This window comes from Miniopterus natalensis, chromosome 7 (assembly GCF_054644295.1).
Source record: "Miniopterus natalensis isolate mMinNat1 chromosome 7, mMinNat1.hap1, whole genome shotgun sequence".
NCBI classification, from domain to species: domain Eukaryota; kingdom Metazoa; phylum Chordata; class Mammalia; order Chiroptera; family Miniopteridae; genus Miniopterus; species Miniopterus natalensis.
Window position 1 is genome coordinate 37040402 of NC_142087.1, and position 17830 is coordinate 37058231.

Consider the following 17830-nt stretch of genomic DNA (forward strand, 5'->3'; position numbering starts at 1 on the left):
TTGCGCGCTTCCGTCCGCTGCTCCCGGCGAGAGGGCGCCTCCGGCCGAGGGTGTGAGCGCGCGCCGGGCCGGGAGCGAGGGAGGCGGGAGGAGGGAGCGCCGGCCGCCCCGGTGCCGCACGGAGCGGCGGGCGAGGCGGGGCGAGGCGCGGGGCCCGCGGCGGCCGCCCACCCCCGGCGTCCGGGAGCCGCTCCACCCGCGGCCCAGTCCCCGGCCGTCGGCCCGCCCCGCGCGCGCGCGCCCCCGCCGGCCGGTCCCTCCTCCTCGCCGCCCCTCCCGCGCGCGTCCACCGGCTCCCCGGCTCGCGCCGCTCCATGTAGCCCCGGATCCCCGGGAGACCGAGGAGGAGGAGGGGGCGACCACAAGATGGCGGGTACGTGGCCCCCTCTTCTCCGGGCCGCGCGGCGGCGGCGCCTCCCCGCGTCCGCCGCCGCCCCGTGTGGGGCCGAGGCCGGCGCGGGGTCCGGGCGCGGGGAGGCGCCGCGGGGCCGGGAGGGCGGGTGGCGGGGGTGGCGCGCCGGGTCGCGGGGGCTCTAACAGGGCCTTTCTTTTCTCCCCTCGGCGCAGACCTCTCGCTGCTCCAGGAGGACCTGCAGGAGGACGCGGACGGATGTGAGTGCGCCCGCCCTGCTGCGGCCGCGGCCGCGGCCGGCGGCCCGCGGGGAGCGGGGGAAGGAAGGGCGGGCGCCGGCGGCCTGGGCCCGGCGCGGCGCGGCGGGGGACGGGTGGGCGAGGCGTGGCCCTGGGCCGGCCGGGGTCGCGGTTCTGAGGGGACGTTGCGCTTCCTGGAGGAAACGGCGCGCCCGTGCCGCTGGCGGGAGATGCCCCGTGCGGCGCTCGCGCTCGGCTGCCGCCCCGCCGGCCGCCCCTCTCTGCAGCCCCAAATCTCGGTGGGCTCCGGAACTGCCCGGCGGGCCGTTTTGAAAGAAGAAAGAAGTAGGCAGGATTTTGAAATAGGAATTCGGGGTGTGTTTTCGTCCTCCGAGCGCCTTCCGGCCGCCCTCCCCGCAGCCCTCCTGAGGAAGGAAGAGGCTGTAACGGAGGAAGGGGTCGGCTCGGAGTGGCGCGGGGCGCCGGTCCCCCGCGGCCCCCCTTTCCCGCCGTGTGGCGCCTGCTTACCTGGGGTTGCGCTGCAGCTCGCGCCCCTTTTCACATGGCTCCTTGTCCGATTTGCTTGAGGACCAGGGGAAGGGTGGAAGGTGTGGCCTGGGCAGGAATTACTAAATTCAGGCAGCGGGCTCTGGACTGCAGATGGTCACCAGTTACCCAGACCTCCTCAGATACGACCGGTCCATCTTTTCTTTGAGATACTGAAATTTTAAGAGTTGGTTCTTTTGTTTAAGAAAAAGCTTTGACATTGTTTCCAGAATAGTATCAGAAAGGAATTGTTCACTTCGTATGGGCTCTGCTGGCCCCAAAGGTAATTTGGAATTTGTTCCGAGTCGAAATGATAACCATGGTGGTGTTTCTGCTGTATTTGGGGGAAAGCCTGCCAAGGCTGAGGTTTACTGTGGCTGATACCTGTACGTATAAGTAAGTCAGAGATGGCTGCAGCTTGAAATTGCTCTTTTAAATAGTGTGTGATTAATCCTTAGCATTGTCTATCATGGTTTTCCGTGTCCAAATTAAGCTTAATTTTTAAATATCTGGGTGTTTTGAGTGAATTAAGGGGAATTTACTATTTAGAAGGATTCTATAAAAAGAATGATTGTTTTTAAAGTAACTGAACCATATGCAAACATCTTTTGCTAAGTATGGGTGTTTGGGGTTTTTTTTGGTCTTTTTTTTAAAAGTAAAAAGCCCTTAAAGGAAGCAGTACTCATATAGTAGACAACTTTTACATTTTATTTAATGTTTTACCTTTGTCAGCTGATCTGCCTACGAGTAAGTTTAAAATGTTATTTAAGGCAGCTGTTGATTTCTCACAAAGTTAGGATTAGAGAGGTGGCTCTGGTTGTTATCTTGAAACGGGCTTCTCATTCTTGTATTTTGCTTCAAGACTTTGTAAATAGAAGATAAATTCATTCAGCAGGTGTTTAGCAATGTGTGGAGCAGGAACTTCTGTGTGATAACTTATTTTCACTTAGGTGCTATGCACTCTTAAAGGATGAACTGCAGCATCACTTTTGTCTTGTCTGACCTTTAAGGGAGCACAGTCTAGAGGGGAGAGCAAACCTGTGAAGAACTCAGCAATGATTTTACTCATGAGCCTTAAGACTTCTGCTCCATACTGAAGACATAGCTGTGCAAAAGATGGTCACAATCCGTTGCCCTCTAGTGGTTTATAAGCAGTTTTAATGTAAGTGTGATAGTGAAGGTGTCAGAGGCAGTATAGCACAGTAGTGAATAGATAAGGCTCTAGAGCCAGACTGCTTTGTTCCAGTCTTGGCATCGGCACTTTGCACAGACTCCTGTAACTCAGCCTTTCAGAGCCTAAGATTTGTTATTGGTAAATAGGCATATAAATATTACGTACCTTATAGAGTTGTCCAGAGCCTTACGTAAATTAATGCATATAAAGCACTTAGAACAGTAGCCCTGGGCAAGTGGCATGGTTGGTGCATCATCCCGTGCACCATAAGGTTGCAGATTCGATTTCTGGTCAGGGCACATTCCCAGGTTGCGGGTTCGATCCCCAAACAGGAGGCAGCCAATCCATCTTTGTCTTTCACGTTGATGTTTCTCTCTTCCTCTCTCTAAAAAAACCAAAAAAAAACAGTACCTGGTAAATAGTGACTATTGTGTGCTTGTTGTTATCATGAATAAAGTGTAAGAAGGCTTAAAAGAAAGAGCAGAGCCCTGCCCGTATTGCTTAGTGGTTAGAGCATTGGCCCACGCACCAAAGGACCTCAGGTTCGATTCCCGGTCAAGGGCACGTCACATACCTGGGTTGCAGGTTCCTTCCCCGGCCTGGTGGGGCGCCTGGTCGGCTGGAAAGGGGGGTGGGGGGCGTGCGGGATGCAAACAATTGCTGTTTCTCCCCTCCCTCCCTCAGAGCAATGGAAAAATATCCTTGGTTGTGTTTCCTAAGTGCAGAACCTAGACCAAGGCAGAAGAGAGGGTAAATACTTTTGTACAGCTAACGTGCAGCTGTGGAGACTAGGAGAGGACCTGGGCAGGGTCTAGATTTTGAAGGGGTGAATTGGAAGACCTTGGTAAGCATCTCAGGTCTTTTGGTTTGTTTTATTTTAAGCCCTAAAGTCTATGTATAGAGTCAGTATAGAAAAGTGGGTAGAATAGGGGAAAGGGTTGGTCAAAGACTGACTTGACTGATACCCTGGGTATGTAAAAACTGGTACATTGTGCAGGGTGGGGCAAAAGTAGAATTATAGTTGCGAGTACATGAAACACAGTTTATTTTTGTATTATTTATTAATTACTGTATTTTCGTACCTAACAGTTAATTTGCTCAGTCGCCTAACTTGCAAGTGGTAGGTTAAATTAAAACCTGACACAATATTTATTATTTTATTTACTTCTTTTTATTACTGTGCTCTTACTGCCTTCCGATTTTGGCTTCCCCTAATTCACAACTTATTTAGGTCATTTAACCTCCTAAAGATTCTAGTGTATATTAAGGCAATAATAGCATGCTCTCTAAGTATTTGGTGGGTAAAATACTTTTTTGTCGTAGGTAGCTCCTGCCTGTTATGAGAATGTTAAAAGCAAGATATACTCTTTTGTTTGTTTTAAAGTACTCATGTGTGAGGGAACCAGTCAGTGGATAAGAACAAACCAATGTCACCCCAGTAAGTTCAATTTTTTTAAAAAGTGCATAAGAACATCAGTGTGATCTGATGTGTCTTGATCCTGTCATTAGGATTGACCTGAAGTAGTCACTCCAAAATCTTACTGCTGAATTTATATTTAAACTTATATACTGCTTTGAATTTATATTCAAAGTCAGATTTGATAAAAATAATTTTTACATCTATAAAAATAATTTAAAACCTATCAACGTAGTTTTTGGTAGAGATAACTTCCAGACTTCAAATAAATTCAAGACTTTATTTATTGGGGGTTGGTGGTATTGGATTACCTGTGGGGGGAAAAAAGGGATTACTAACCAAAGTAATTGGGTTAATAGATTTATAAGGAAGATGTTTACTTGCTGAAGGGAACAAACAACACATCTATAATGTATGGGAGATCCACACCTGCAAGTGCTTTGATATTTCTCAGACTGTCAAATACTGTTTAGAAGCACCATCTTGGTAGCTAATTGGAAAGCAGATAAACACATTGATGTCTTATTTATTTATGTGTATACTTTAGGGAAATGTTTTTTAAAATATTCATAGAGTGAGCTTTAGCAAATTATTCTTGCTTAAACTTAATTGTGAGATTGAACATGCTATAGGACAATTTCATACTTACTAGTAAAAATGTTATCTGAGAAATGCGTGGATTGCCTTTCTCCTTTGCTAGCAGAAGTGGGGTTCTTACGATATCTCGAGAAAAATAATTTTCTTAGATTCGCACGGCAAGATGAGTGATTTTTATTTGTGTGGAGTTACATCTCTCGGTTTCCAGAGCCCCATTTTCCTTAATCCCATCCTGGAAGATGTGCAGCTGGGGATTCAGTAGAGCTAGAAGCAAAGCCAGAGTCCAGAGTTTCCATTCCATGGTGGAGCTGGGTCCAGTGTAGCATCAGGCTAGTTGTAGTCCATTAGTCCACTGTGTGTGGGGTCTACATGGCTGCGAGCCATGGGGGCAAATGCAGGAGCATGAGAGTCCCACAGCCAGGAAGGCAAGAGGCAAAAGAGAGCCAGCCAAGAGTGAGAACTACTTTGTTTAAGAGATTAAGTATCTTAAATCTTCCCGTGGTTGCAGTGGCTTCGCCTACTCTGGCCAATGACCTGTTCCCAGGTGTGACTGACAGATACCTTCTCTGTTTCACTCAGACTTTACTGGGCATGTGTCTAAACTGCAGCTTCCTGGCAAAGCTGCACAAATGGCATGTCCATAATATTTGGCCTTCCCTTTGCTCCTTTCCAGTTATTCATAACTAGGTTAAATTAAAACGGTATCATTAGATCATTTCTAAGAATTTAGTAAACATTTAATATATTTGAAGGGAAGATTTCTAATAAACATACTGTCACAAAGTACAAATTGAAACTTGACATGCCTGTTTGCCCGAGGCTATAAGGTCCTTCAAATTTATTTTTCTTTTCTTGTTAATTGTGGTCCCCAAGCAGTGACTTAATTGCATTTCTGCTACATCACTAGACCAAGGGTTGAAAAATTTCTGAAAGGGCCAGATACTAAATATTTTAGGTTTTATGGATCACGTGTCCTCTGTTGCACCTACTCAGATCTGCCATTGTAAGGTGAAAGCAGTCATAGGCAAATATGTAAATGAGTGAGTATAGCTATCTTTCAGTAAAACTTTATTTACAAAAGGAGACATGGGCCAGTTTCACCTGCTGGCCATAGTTTGCTGACCCTGGCTATACTGTAAGTCCAAGGTCTATAACATTTTTATTCTTCACCCATCACAGAGTGCTCAGCACATAGTAGACCTTCACTGCATACTTGCTGAGATGAATCTTGATTTTTCTCACCACACTAAATAATCCCATAAACCTAACTTCTAAGTTGCTGTCAAATAATGAAATAACTCATTTTAAATTAAACTGTTCGAAAACTTTCAGACCTACACAAAACATTCACCCATTGTTAGCATTTTGCCAGTCTGCTCTATTTTTCTGCAATTATTTACACACACACACACAATGTAATGTATACATTTTTCTGAATCTTAATTTCTTTGTTGCACCTTTTGAGAATAAGTGGTAGAGATCATGATCTTTTAGCCTGTATCTCTTGAGAGCAAGGCCGTTCTCTCACAATCACCAATTAAATGCAGAAAAGGTAACTCTGATACAATTGAATTATGTAATACATAGTCCATTTTCAGATTTGAGCACTTGTCCAATAATGTCCTTTATAGCAACTATCTTGCCAATCCAGGCTTCTGCATTGCATTTAGTTGTCATGTCTTTTTAATTTGGAACAGTTTCTCAGTCTTTTTCATAATATTGATATTTTTGGAGAGTCCATTTTTGGGGGGAGTTGGGGAGTGGTGCAGGAATACTATGGAAATAATGCTCTGAGTTTATCAGTGTTTCTCAAAATGCACCTGATGTCTGTTGTCCATTATTGGTGGTGGAAATTTTAACCACTTGGTTAAGGTGATGCTCCCCAGATATCTCCACTTAAAGATTCCACTTTTTTTTTTCTTTTGTAATTAGTAAGGGACATAAATAAATTGACACCGGGGAAATAGCTCATTCCCAAACTAACCTTCCAGTAGTGTTAGAAGGTGTCTGTGGTTCTTACCTGGCTGGCATTCTGCTCTACAGAAGATCTTGCCCTCCCTCTCCATTTATTGATGTATTTATTTGTTAAAATACCATTTGAAAGTCCCAAATCTTAAGGTAACTTATAAAAAATGATTAAATATCTATGGTGTATCTTGTAGCCTTTCATTTTCTAAGATGTAAAGACTTAGGAAACAGAAAAAGTAATTTGGCAAGATTTTTGTGGCCTAAGCAATGTGAAGGGAAAATTGAAGGGGAGGTCAGACTGTCCGCTCTTTTCTGCTTTAGAGGATAGTATTAGAGGCTCTGTGTAACAGGCAGTTTTGATCAACCGGTGAAAAGTTAGGTTGTATAAATTAATCAGCTCTCTTTGGTGTGGTATTTCTCCAAGGCATTAATATGCTGATTTCGTGACTGTCTTAGAGGAGAATAAAGCATGATTAAAGTACCCTTGTCCTTTCAAGTGTCTCTAGGGACTGCCTTTTCATTAACAAATATTAATGAATTCACGTTCTTCAAGAGAAGCCTTAAACTCTGGTTTTTAGGTAATAAAAAAGATTAGCAAGGCAGTCTTTGTCTTCAGAGAGAATTTATCTGTTTTAGGGGTGGGGGAAATAGAAGAAAATGGGAAGGAAAAAAAAAAAGAAGAAAAAATAATTCAAACACTGCAGTTACTGGCAGAGTAAAAGATGGGCCCCCGAGGTTGCAGGGAATTCAGAGAAGGAAGAGATCTTAATTAGATTAGGAAGTGCTTCCATGCTGTGTTGTAAATAGGTACATTTAAACTGAGGTGATGATAAAGGGCAGAAATGGGACAGATGGAATCTCAGTCAGAAGCAAAGTGGTGGGGCACGTGGCAGAAGATGGATCCCAGCACCGGGCATATGCAGTGGGGGAAAGTAGGTTGGGGTTAGGTCATGGGGATCCTTGAGTTACAGCATGAGAAAGTTGTGCCTTAATTCATATTCCCTCCAAGTGTCGGGGTGGAGGTAGGTAGGGGAAGAGGGAAAGAAGAGCAGGGAATGTATTGCACAGAGCAGTACTTGGGGAATATTGGAGTGGTTCTGGATTACAATGAGGAGAAACTGAAGTGGGTGGATTGAGGCCGTTGTAACAGTCCAGGGCAGTGGTGGTCAAACTCAGTTACTGGAAGGTTAGGTTTGGGGGTGCGCGGGCAGGCTAAATACCCATCTCAGTCGATGAATAAAGAAAAATTGAATTTATTTGAGGACAAGCGGATGGGAATATTCAAAGGGAAAGGCTACACAGCATTGAGTCACAGGGTATTGCGTCCATGTTGGCAGCAGAAATATACTTAGGATGGTGGAACAAGGAAGAGCATAGAAGATACAACAGGAGAGCCGAGACTGGGCTGCTTTGGCTCCCTGAGAAGTCAGAGAGAGAAGGGGGCCTTGGAGACAGGTTCAGGGGGTAAGCCCGGGACAAGCTGCCGCTGCTCATTGCTCCCCTGGTTGCAAGTCTTGTGAGGTCCCCTGGGAGGGAAAAAGGGGGATGGAGGTGGCGCTGGTGTGCTGCCCTGGTGGGGAGCATGCACCAGGTCCTTTGTCCTGAGCGTGTTTTTCTTTCTAGCAGGTGGAAGTCTTAAGGGAAGTCTCAGGAGAGCCTCTCAATAGAATATTTATCAGCTTCCCTGGTGTGCTCTTTCAGGGTTGTCATCTCCACTGATTGGTTGGTGCCAGGAGGTCATTAGTCAGTGTAGCTGGTCCTGAGACAGCCACCTTGTCACTTGTCTGGTTTTGCTGCTTTTCTGGGCCTGGAGCTGAAATACAACTGAGGCCTAGATGTTATCTTCAGGGGGTCTGAAGGAGAGGATGGGTTACCCTGGGGAGAAGGGTCTTATTTTCCCAGCTTTGCCCCTTGCTAGGCATCTGGAGCCTTCTGCCCTGGTGAGTTTCTGTACCTGGCCCATTGTCCTTGCTCTGCTCATGTCTGTCTACCACTATGGATCTGGGGATCAGAGCAGGAGTATTTTGGGGGTCATCTGCATTATAAGTGATTGTTGAAGCTGAGGATTATCAAGGGAGAGGAGAGATGTCTGTGTAATGCATATATGAGTACAAAAGTAGAGGGAAATATAGCTACATTTACTCCCTCTGTGCTATCTATTTTACATAAAGGAGTCAGAAATAAGTAAGCAAGAACAGTCCAGAAAGGCAGGAAAATACTCAGGATTGTGTACTTCCAGAGAACACAAGAAAAGAGAATTTAAGAGGAGGCTCTAGGGAGTGTCGGCCTTGTCAAACACTGTAGAGAAGTTACACAGTAGGTCTAAGAAGGGCTCCCCAGTTTTGACATATTATTGCTAATCTTGGAGAAGAGTCACAAGAATGAAAACTAGGAGATTATATTTGTGTTGATGGAGAGGTGAAGACTGCTAAAGCAACTATACCTTTAAGAAGTTTGATGAAAAAGTCATTTTAGAGAACAGCAAGCTTAAGATCTAGATTCATTGTGTCAGGAAAAGTCCCATGTAGTCAGAATTGCCCTTAATCACCTTCATATTGCTTGTAAAGGATGGTCTACATGGCCGTATTTACAAGTGTAACGGTCATATTTTTCCTCCACCATTGTAACTAGTTTATTGTTTCTGTAGTTTGTTCCTAGATGAGGTGGTTGGTGTTAAAGACCATGTTGTTGGAAAATATATCTTTAGACAGTCATAGTGAGATGCTCCATTTGAGAAGCATATGAAAATAGCTGAAGCACTTTTTTAGTCTCCTCCTCATGCCCTTAAGCATGTATGTATGGTCGTGTAGTAGAATGGTGGTCAGGCGAACCACTCAACCTGTCCTCTCCCTTGCTTTTGTTCTCTTGGTCGCTGGCACTTTTTCGCCTCTCTTGGCGCTATGGAGCACATCAAAAGCATGTATGATAGTAAGGCAGGACTGGAGGTTGATGTTTTGAGAGTAGTCCTTGGGACTTAGAATAGGGATTTGAAACATTTTGTGAGAGAATTGTAAGATTTAACAATAGCAGATTAAAAAAATATATTTTTAAGGTTTTTCATTGATTTTTAGAGAGAGGAAAGGAGAGGGAGAGAAACAGACGTGAGAGCAAAACGCATTGATCAGCTGCTTCCTGCATGCCCCCTACTGGTGGATCAGGCCCGCAACCCAAGTGGGAATCAAACTGGCAACCTTTTGGTGCACAGGATGATGCCAGACCAACTGAGCCACACTGGCCAGGGCTAGATTCAAAATTCTTACTGAGTCAGCATGACATTAGCATGAATTTGTAGTATATCTAGGCATTGTTGAAGAGAAATAGAAAAGAGGCTTACTTATAGCATTAATGCAGGTAGAATGAGACTGTCTCCATGAGTTAGAATGTTGCGCTCTTGAGGGGCTAGGTTCCTATGTACCTTTACCCCACTGCTCTTTGACAACTAAGAGTGTAGGATAATTGGAAGAGGCGTGAAATGCGGCCTCGGTTTCTCTCAGAATGCTCTGTAAAGACAGAGAGGTTGTTTGGCTTGGAAAAGCTATCGCAATGTTTGCTTCTCTCTCAATTTTTAAAAAGTAAATGATGGTTTTAGTTAATCATTGGTACTTTTAATCAGATTTTATGATAGCAGCCCTGGCCAGTGTGGCTCAGGCAGCTGAGCATCATCTCATGCACTGCTGAAAGGTCACCAGTTCCATTCTCGGTCAGGGCACATGCCCAGGCTCCAGGCTCAATTCCCCATGAGGGGCTTGCAGGAGGCAGCCAATCAGTGTTTATCTCTCTTTCTCCCTCTCCCTCCTTCTTTCTCTAAAAAAAAAAAAAAAAAAAAAAAGAAAAAATATCAATAAATATTTTAAAGAAATTTATTATAGCATAGTTGAGTAAGTATGTACGCTTCCTGCAATTGTCTGTTGCTTAAAGGAAGTAACTGTCGAATTTAAGTTATTGCAGTGGTACCTCGGATTTTGAACGTCTCCTTGATGAACGTTTCGGTTTACACACACTGTAAACCTGGAAGTCAATGCTTCGGTTTTCGAACATGCCTGGGAAGTGGAACGTACCACACAGCTTCCGGAGGGCAAGATCCTGAGGCCTAGCTGTCGGCTGTTGATCCCTTGGTTTTCAAATGTTTCAGAACTCGAATGGTCTTCCAGAACGGATCACATTCGAAAACCGAGGCACCACTCTACTTAGAAAATCTCAAATGCCATTCCCAACTACAGAGTAGTCGTGTGATTTCTCTAGCCAGGAAAGAGGATTTTGCAAAATATAATGTTACTCTTTAAATGTTTATAAGGCTAAGTTGATTTGGGTTGGTCACACTCCCCTGCTGCCCCTGCCTCAAGTCAGTGCGAACCCTGTGCCCCGCCTGTACTAAACTGCTTGGAAGTTTTCTAAATATGACATGGTTTTCCTTGGCTCCCTGTCTGGATTTCTCTGCTTAGAATACCCTCTTCTTGCTCTCTGTCCTCCTGTATCTTCCAAGAATTGGCACACTAAGAGGTTAACAATAAATGACTAGTAATAAAATAGAATAATTATAACAACATACAGTAATAAAAGTTATACGAATGTGGGGGTCTCCCTCTTATTTTTTTCCTCAAAGCATCTTCCTGTACTGTACTCACCCTGCTTGTGATGATGTGAGATGGTGAGATGAGGTGAGGTGAATTGTGAGGTACTACTATTGACTGATGATGAGGCGTGGATAGGCTGGACAAAGGAATGACTCACTTTCCAGGCAGGTGGGAAGGAGCAGGACAATTCAAGATTTCCTGCTCATGCTATTTTTAGTACGAGCTGTCCTCTGTTGGCTGTCTAGCTATCCTTTCTTGCATGTTTTAAAGATTACTCCTAAGGATTGTAATGTGCATCTTTAATTTATCATAATCTATTTAAAGTTAATGTACAACTTTGCATAAACTATAGAATCCTTTCATTTTTATTTTTTAAATATGTTTTTATTGATTTCAGAGAGAGGAAGGGAGAGGGCTGGGCATGTGGCATGTGCCCTGAGCGGAAGTCCAACCATGACTTCCTGGGTCGTGGGTCGATGCTCAACCACTGAGCCACACCAGCTGGGCTATAGAAGCCTTATAACAGTATATAGCTACATTTACTCCAAGTATGCTATTTTATCTGAAGATATTATTGACTGTGCCATCACTTAGGATATATGCTGTAGGATTTTTTCATTCGTGGTGATAGTTTTTTATTATATTTTGTGTTTCTCTTTGTAACCTGTGGCAGGCATTGCATTGGCAGGGTATGACTTGGTAGGACTGAAGTGTTCAGCATCCATGTGGCCTCCACAAAGATGAAATCTAGAGCTTTATTAGTCCAATCAAGAATTGCTGTCCGGCCGTTGTGGCTCAGTTGGTTAAGCATCATCCCAGGCACCAGGAGGTCGCCCCTGGTCAGGGCACATGCCTGGGTTTCGGGCTCCATCCCCAGCAGAGTGTGTGCGGGAGGCAGCCAGTCAGTGATTCTCTCTCATCATTGCTGTTTCTCTCTCTCTCCCCCTCCCTCTCCCTCCCTCTCTCTGAAATCAATACAAACATAGTAAAAGAAAAAAAAAAGAATTGCTGAGGAGCCCTGGCCTCTTAGAATGTCCTGATACACCAAGGTTGCAGGTTCTATCTTGAGTCGGTGCACATGCAAGAAGCAACCAATGAATGCATAAATAAGTGCGGCAACATACCGATGTCTCCCTTTCCCCACCCTCCCCCTCCCTCCCCCTTGCTCTCTAGAAAATTAATTCAAAAAAATTTTTAAAAAAAGAATTACTGAGGAAATCTTGCATTTGGAGAGTAGGATTGAGGCCAGAATGATCCCACAGATAATGACAGGAGGGGGCAGTACTGGGAAATAGCAGTGAGCCTTTGTCGCCAGTGCCTCTGCAGAGTGGAACACTTCCTTCTGTGTAGAAATAATTGTCACCCGTGACTGATAGAGTGGTGACAGAATTTGAAGCAAAGTATGACTTTGTTACCCTGTAGGAGTATGTTTCTCAAATATGATTGTTCAACAGTCTGCATTTGAATTAGTGGGGGTATTTATTAAAAATGAGCTCTCCCGGGCTTCGCCCTCAGTCTTTATATCAGTGTCTACATATGAGATCTGGGAATCTGCATTTTAGAGGTAAGTGCTCCAAGCTTGTCTTAAACAGTTGTTTGACAGTCACCTCTGGAGGAATCTTCCCCACTGCCACTGGATTTCCGTAGACCAGAATCGATACTATTAATGTTTATCTTTAAGGTTAACAAGTGTGAGTCGAGACTGAAACAGTTTGGTCCAGACACAGAATTCTAGAGCCTGCATAAGGTAACGTGGAGGTCATGCTAGCTTTACAGTCTTACTTTACAGAGGGAAAAACAGGTCAAATGAGTGTCTCGGTGGTTTTTACAACTCTGATTTGTAATTAAGGTCCTTAGATCAGGACAACCTGTATAAAATTTATCTGCACTGCGTATGTAATTATTTCATGTTAGGTGGTCTTTTGTTTGTTTGTTTTTAACTGATTTCAGAGAGAAGGGAGAGAGAGAAACATCAGTGATGAGTCATTGATGGGCTGGGAACTGAGCCTGAAAACCGGGCATGTGCCCTTCTGGATCCTAGGTCAATGCTCAGCTGCTGAGCTGCACCGGCCAGGCATGCTAGGTGTTATTTTTAATCCATTTGATGATCTGCCTTTTAATTGGGCTGTGTAGACCATTTGCACCTAAAGTGATACAATTGGGTTTAAATTTCTCATCTTGGTCTTTTCCATCTATTTTTTCTATTGGTTCCTTCTTCCTTTTATCAATTTTTTCTGCTTTCTTTTGGACTGAATACTGTTTTGTGATTTCATTTTATTGTCTTTTATTGGCTTACTAGCTCCATGTCTTTGGTTGTTTTTTTGATGTTTAATGGTTGCTACAGAGTTTATAATTAGTATATATATATATTTAACTTATTACAGTGTATCTTCAAGTAATGTGTATCTTTTTACCTACCATCTAAGAACTTTAGGACTGTATGCTTTACTCTTTTCCTGCCTTTGTGGTAGTGTAGTCATACATTTTACCTTTGTATATGTTATAAACCTCACAGTACATTTTTAATCTTTTATAGTATATATTTTTTGCTTCAAACATTCAATTATCCTTTAAAGAGATTTTTAAAATAAGAAGGCTTTTGTATTTACCCACATATTTACCATTCCTGTTGCTCTTCATTTCTTTGTTGTAAATCCAGATTTCCATCTGGTATGTGTGTGTGTGTGTGTATGTATATATATGTGTATATATATATATATTTTTTTTTTGCTTGAAGTACTTCCTTTAATCTTACAGTGCAGGTCTGCTGGTGATACTATCTGCCAGTTTTTGTGTGTCTGGGGGGAAAAAATCTTTATTTCACCTTTGCCTTTGAAAGATAATGAATTTCAAAGATATTTGAAAGACTTCTATTTATGGAGTAGAGTTGGAGATTGACGTCGTTTTTTTCTGTTTTCTGGCTTGTACTTTTTCTAATGAGAAGTTTGCTGTAATTCTTATCTTTCTCTTCTGTGTATAATGTTTTTCTCTGACTACATTCCAGAATTAACGATCAGTGTTTGATATTTATTTACAAGTTGTGTTCTAACTGAATGCGTAAATCCTCAGATTTCTGTAATTCCTCTTTTCTGATCATTTTTCTGTGATCACCCCATACTTAGTTTCTACAGCCTGTGACTCCTGTGCTTCTAGAGACAACTTAATCTGTAAAAAAAAAGCAGAGGAAGCATCCTTCAGTTTTTCCATAGCTTCTAAATTAATTCTAAGATTTTCTTGTGATTCTTTGTACCACTCCAGACTCATTAAGGGCAGTTTTACTTAAGCTGCTTCAGACAGGCAAGGAGTACTTTTTAGTTTCAGAGTGTTATAAGGAGTATTTCTGATGTCTCTGATAGTTGGTGTGGATGACTACAGCTCAGAGTCTGATGTGATTATTATACCTTCAGCCCTGGACTTTGTCTCACAAGATGAAATGTTGACGCCACTGGGGAGATTGGACAAGTATGCTGCAAGTGAGAACGTATTTAACAGGTATGTGCAGCTTTTTTTCCATTCAAGTGGAAGTGGAAGGATGGTTTTTATTACATTAATTTCAGGAGGGAAAATAAAATTACCCAGTTTAAAGTAGGTATTAGTAGCGTGTGCATTCTGAGTCACTAAATTCTCTTAATAGTCACAGCCCACGACCTCTGTTTTAGTTGTTTACTTCCTTGAGCCTAGTAACCCTACAGCACTCTTTGCTTCTTGGCAAAAAAAAAAGATACTATTGCTTTTTTGCTGTTAGACATAATTTTGATATTCATAAAAAGTGATTACTGAGGAGTATATTACTCTTTAAGCAGATGATGATGTACACCTACTGTGTGCCAGGTGATGTTCATGGGGGATTGTGGCATGCCAGTGACTAAGGTCACAAGACCACCTGTACGAGACTTTTCTGGGAAATCTGAAAGTCTTTAAGTTTTTTGAGTATAGATGGATAAAACTCATTTAGTAAAATATGTAAATATGTTTTATATAATGAAGAATGAGCGCATTTTCCTGTCGTTATAGTTGAAGGTAAGTTATGGACATGAATTTCAGTGACCTTAGAAATTTGTTAGATAAAGATGAAAAATATTTCAGTAAATATTCAGTTTCATCTTGTTAAAATAAAACCTATGATGGCATTTGTTACTTGCGAAATTAGGGACTTGATATATGTTATTAATTGTATAAGAAAAATTTTCTTTGAAACTACACAGATTCTAGCTTTTGAAGTTCTGAATATTAACTGTTGATACCACTGAACACGATATAATTTTTTTTGTGTGCGTGTAGACAAATGGTGGCCCGGAGTTTGCTGGATACATTGAGGGAAGTCTGCGATGATGAAAGAGATTGTATTGCTGTTTTGGAAAGAATTAGCAGACTAGCTGACGATTCAGGTACATGTTTATGCAAAGAAAGTTTTCTTTTACCAAATTTGTGTTTTTAAAACTAATAAAAAACTTATTGTGATAAGAAATTTCTTTAAAATTTTTCCTAAGTAAATTAGCAAACCCATTAGTAACGAGAAAATAAAAACCCGTGATTAAAATCCAAACATTTTATAGTAGGCCCATGTAGTTTAATTTTGGAAATTTCTCAATAGAAAAACCTTAACATTGTTTTGCATCATGTATGTTAATGTTTTAGGATTAATAAAAACTTTAAAAATAATTTCAAATAAATTATTTGGTGGGATGGAGTGGGCTGTATTTTTAGGCATATATAAAGTGCTTTCCTTTTGTATGCTTTCTCACTTGCAAAAAATGTTAACCACCCATTGTGATAACTACTACACTGGGAACTGGTCCTAATGTTAATCACCCATTGTAAAACTGAAGCTATTTGTCTCCAAAGTGAAAATAAGAGGGTCTGCTTAAAAAAGAGGTCAACTTGCCCTGGCTGGCGTGGCTCAGTTGGTTGGAGCATAGTCCCTTGCACCCAAAGGTCACAGACTCGATTCCTGATCAGGGCACTTATTTAGGTTGTGTGTTCAGTCCCATTTCGGGCACCTACGAGAGATGTAGTCTGTGTTTCTTTCTCCCTCTCCCTCTCCCCATCCCTCTCCCCATCCCCCCTTCCTCTGTCTAAAATCAATAAACATACCCTCAGGGTGAGAATTAAGTAAATTAATTTTAAAAGTTTAAAAAAAAAAAAGGTAAACTTGATTTGAGGCTTAGAAAACAGTTATATTAAGTTTTTTTTAATTATTTTTATTGTGGTAAAATATACATAAAATAAAATTTACCATTTTAACCTAATACTAAGGGTTTTTTTTAATTTTTTTTATTGATTTTGAGAAAGAGAAGAAGAAGGGGAGAGAGATCCATTTGTTGTTCCACTTATTTGTGCTTTCATTGGTTGATTTCTTGTATGTGCCCTGACTGGGGATGGTACCTATAACCATGGTCACCCTAACCAACTGTGCTACCCAGCCAGAGCCCTAACACTAAATTTTAAGCATAGTTTTATATTTGACTTTAGAAACTAAAATTTGAAAATTAATTAAAAGGTTTTTTTCTTAAAAACTTTGTTAAAATGTGTTAATTTTCAGTATCTAATGAACTTTTTGGCATGTCAGCAAGTATTTTCATTTTTAGATGAGCTCGTCTTTTGGTAAGCCATTTATTTTATGGGAATATCTATTTACTGTTGACATAAGCCTTAAATTTTATTTTCTTACAGAGTAGGAAAAACACTTGTATCCTTACTGATAATCTTTTTCATTGTGGCATTCTGTGTACATAATTGCTCATGGATATGCTTGTTCCAGAATGGTTTTAGGAGAGAGTCTTATCAAGTATAATTTGTATTTATAATTTATTTTTTGATTTGATGTGGATAAAATTTAACTTAAAATTTTGGCAGTGTTGCATCCCATTGTGATTACTCTTTTCTTAGTTGAGACATAGATATTCTTTAAGGAGGAATTTGTATTTATTTTCTTTTACCTGTTTATCAATCATAGTGTTGGTTTTTATAAATATATATGTGTATATATTTTAAAAATATGTTCTCAAGTTGTTGAGTTTATGGTAAACACCTCTATTGACATTTACACCTTCCATTCACTCGGCAAACATAAAACAGTGCATACTCTATGCCAGGCTCTACATTAAACGTTAGAGTAGTAAGCTTCCTGCCCTCAGATCAACAGTGTAATGAACGCAACCACCATGTGAACAGTGGAATTACAGTGGGGAGGGTTGGGGCTGGCTTCAGAAAAGTAAGTGGCACCTGAGTTGGATTTGGCAGAACGATGATGTACAGAGGGGAGAGCGTACGCGGGAGAGGAAGAGAGAGGTTTCAAGGCTTAAGGAGTTCAGGATGTGGCCCAGTTGGTTAACAGGGAATTAAATGAGTCTACAGTTGAGAAAAAGGAAACTGTTATATAATAAAGTAGTTGAAGGCTAGATTGTAAAGGTTTATACTATGCCCTGCTAGAGAGTTTGCATTTTTGTGATTTAGAACACTAATGCAGCAGTATGGATTGACTTGACAAAGATGGGTGACAGGAAGACTAGTTCGGAGACTAGTAATTGTTTTGAGTTTGAGAGAAATTGAAGTGCTAGGGAGGGATTTTAAAGCTACTGTGATAGTTGAGAGTGAAGGAAGAGAGGGAGTTGACGCTGAGGTTTCTAACTTGGTACACTGGGTTGATTGTAATGTTCGAGTAAGATAAAGGCAGTTTAAAAAGATACAACTTTTAAGTTAATGCATGTAATACATCTTCCTAAACAAACAAGGACCTTAGAATGTTTAAACCTTTGATCTGCCTTATTTTTGTCAACATTTATCTTGATTTTTTATTCCCCTAAATTTAGCATTTATATCTTTATGATTTTATATAGTAAATGTTTGTTTAGATTTTCTACTGAATTTACTAAATTTTTTTCCCTTAATACATCTTTCACCTGACTGTTTTCTGGTTCAATTTCCTCTTTCTGAAAAGACATATTAATAAGCTTCTAACAG

General features: G+C 41.6%; 1 protein-coding gene across 6 annotated transcripts in view; it reads left to right on the forward strand.

Moving 5' to 3' along the window:
• Positions 1-279: 279 nt before the first annotated feature.
• Positions 280-17830, forward strand: part of PPP4R1 (protein phosphatase 4 regulatory subunit 1) — a 57463-nt gene continuing 39912 nt past the window's right edge. The window contains exons 1-4 of one of the 6 annotated variants that reach the window (XM_087818941.1): positions 280-373; positions 568-612; positions 14224-14359; positions 15149-15255. In XM_087818941.1, the coding sequence (XP_087675067.1) occupies positions 367-373; positions 568-612; positions 14224-14359; positions 15149-15255 (295 nt within the window). In that variant the 5' untranslated portion in view covers positions 280-366. Of the gene's footprint in view, positions 374-567; positions 613-1289; positions 1421-14223; positions 14360-15148; positions 15256-17830 lie in introns of those variants that run through there. The other 5 variants (XM_087818939.1, XM_087818938.1, XM_087818940.1 and 2 more) reach the window with 5 other exon arrangements.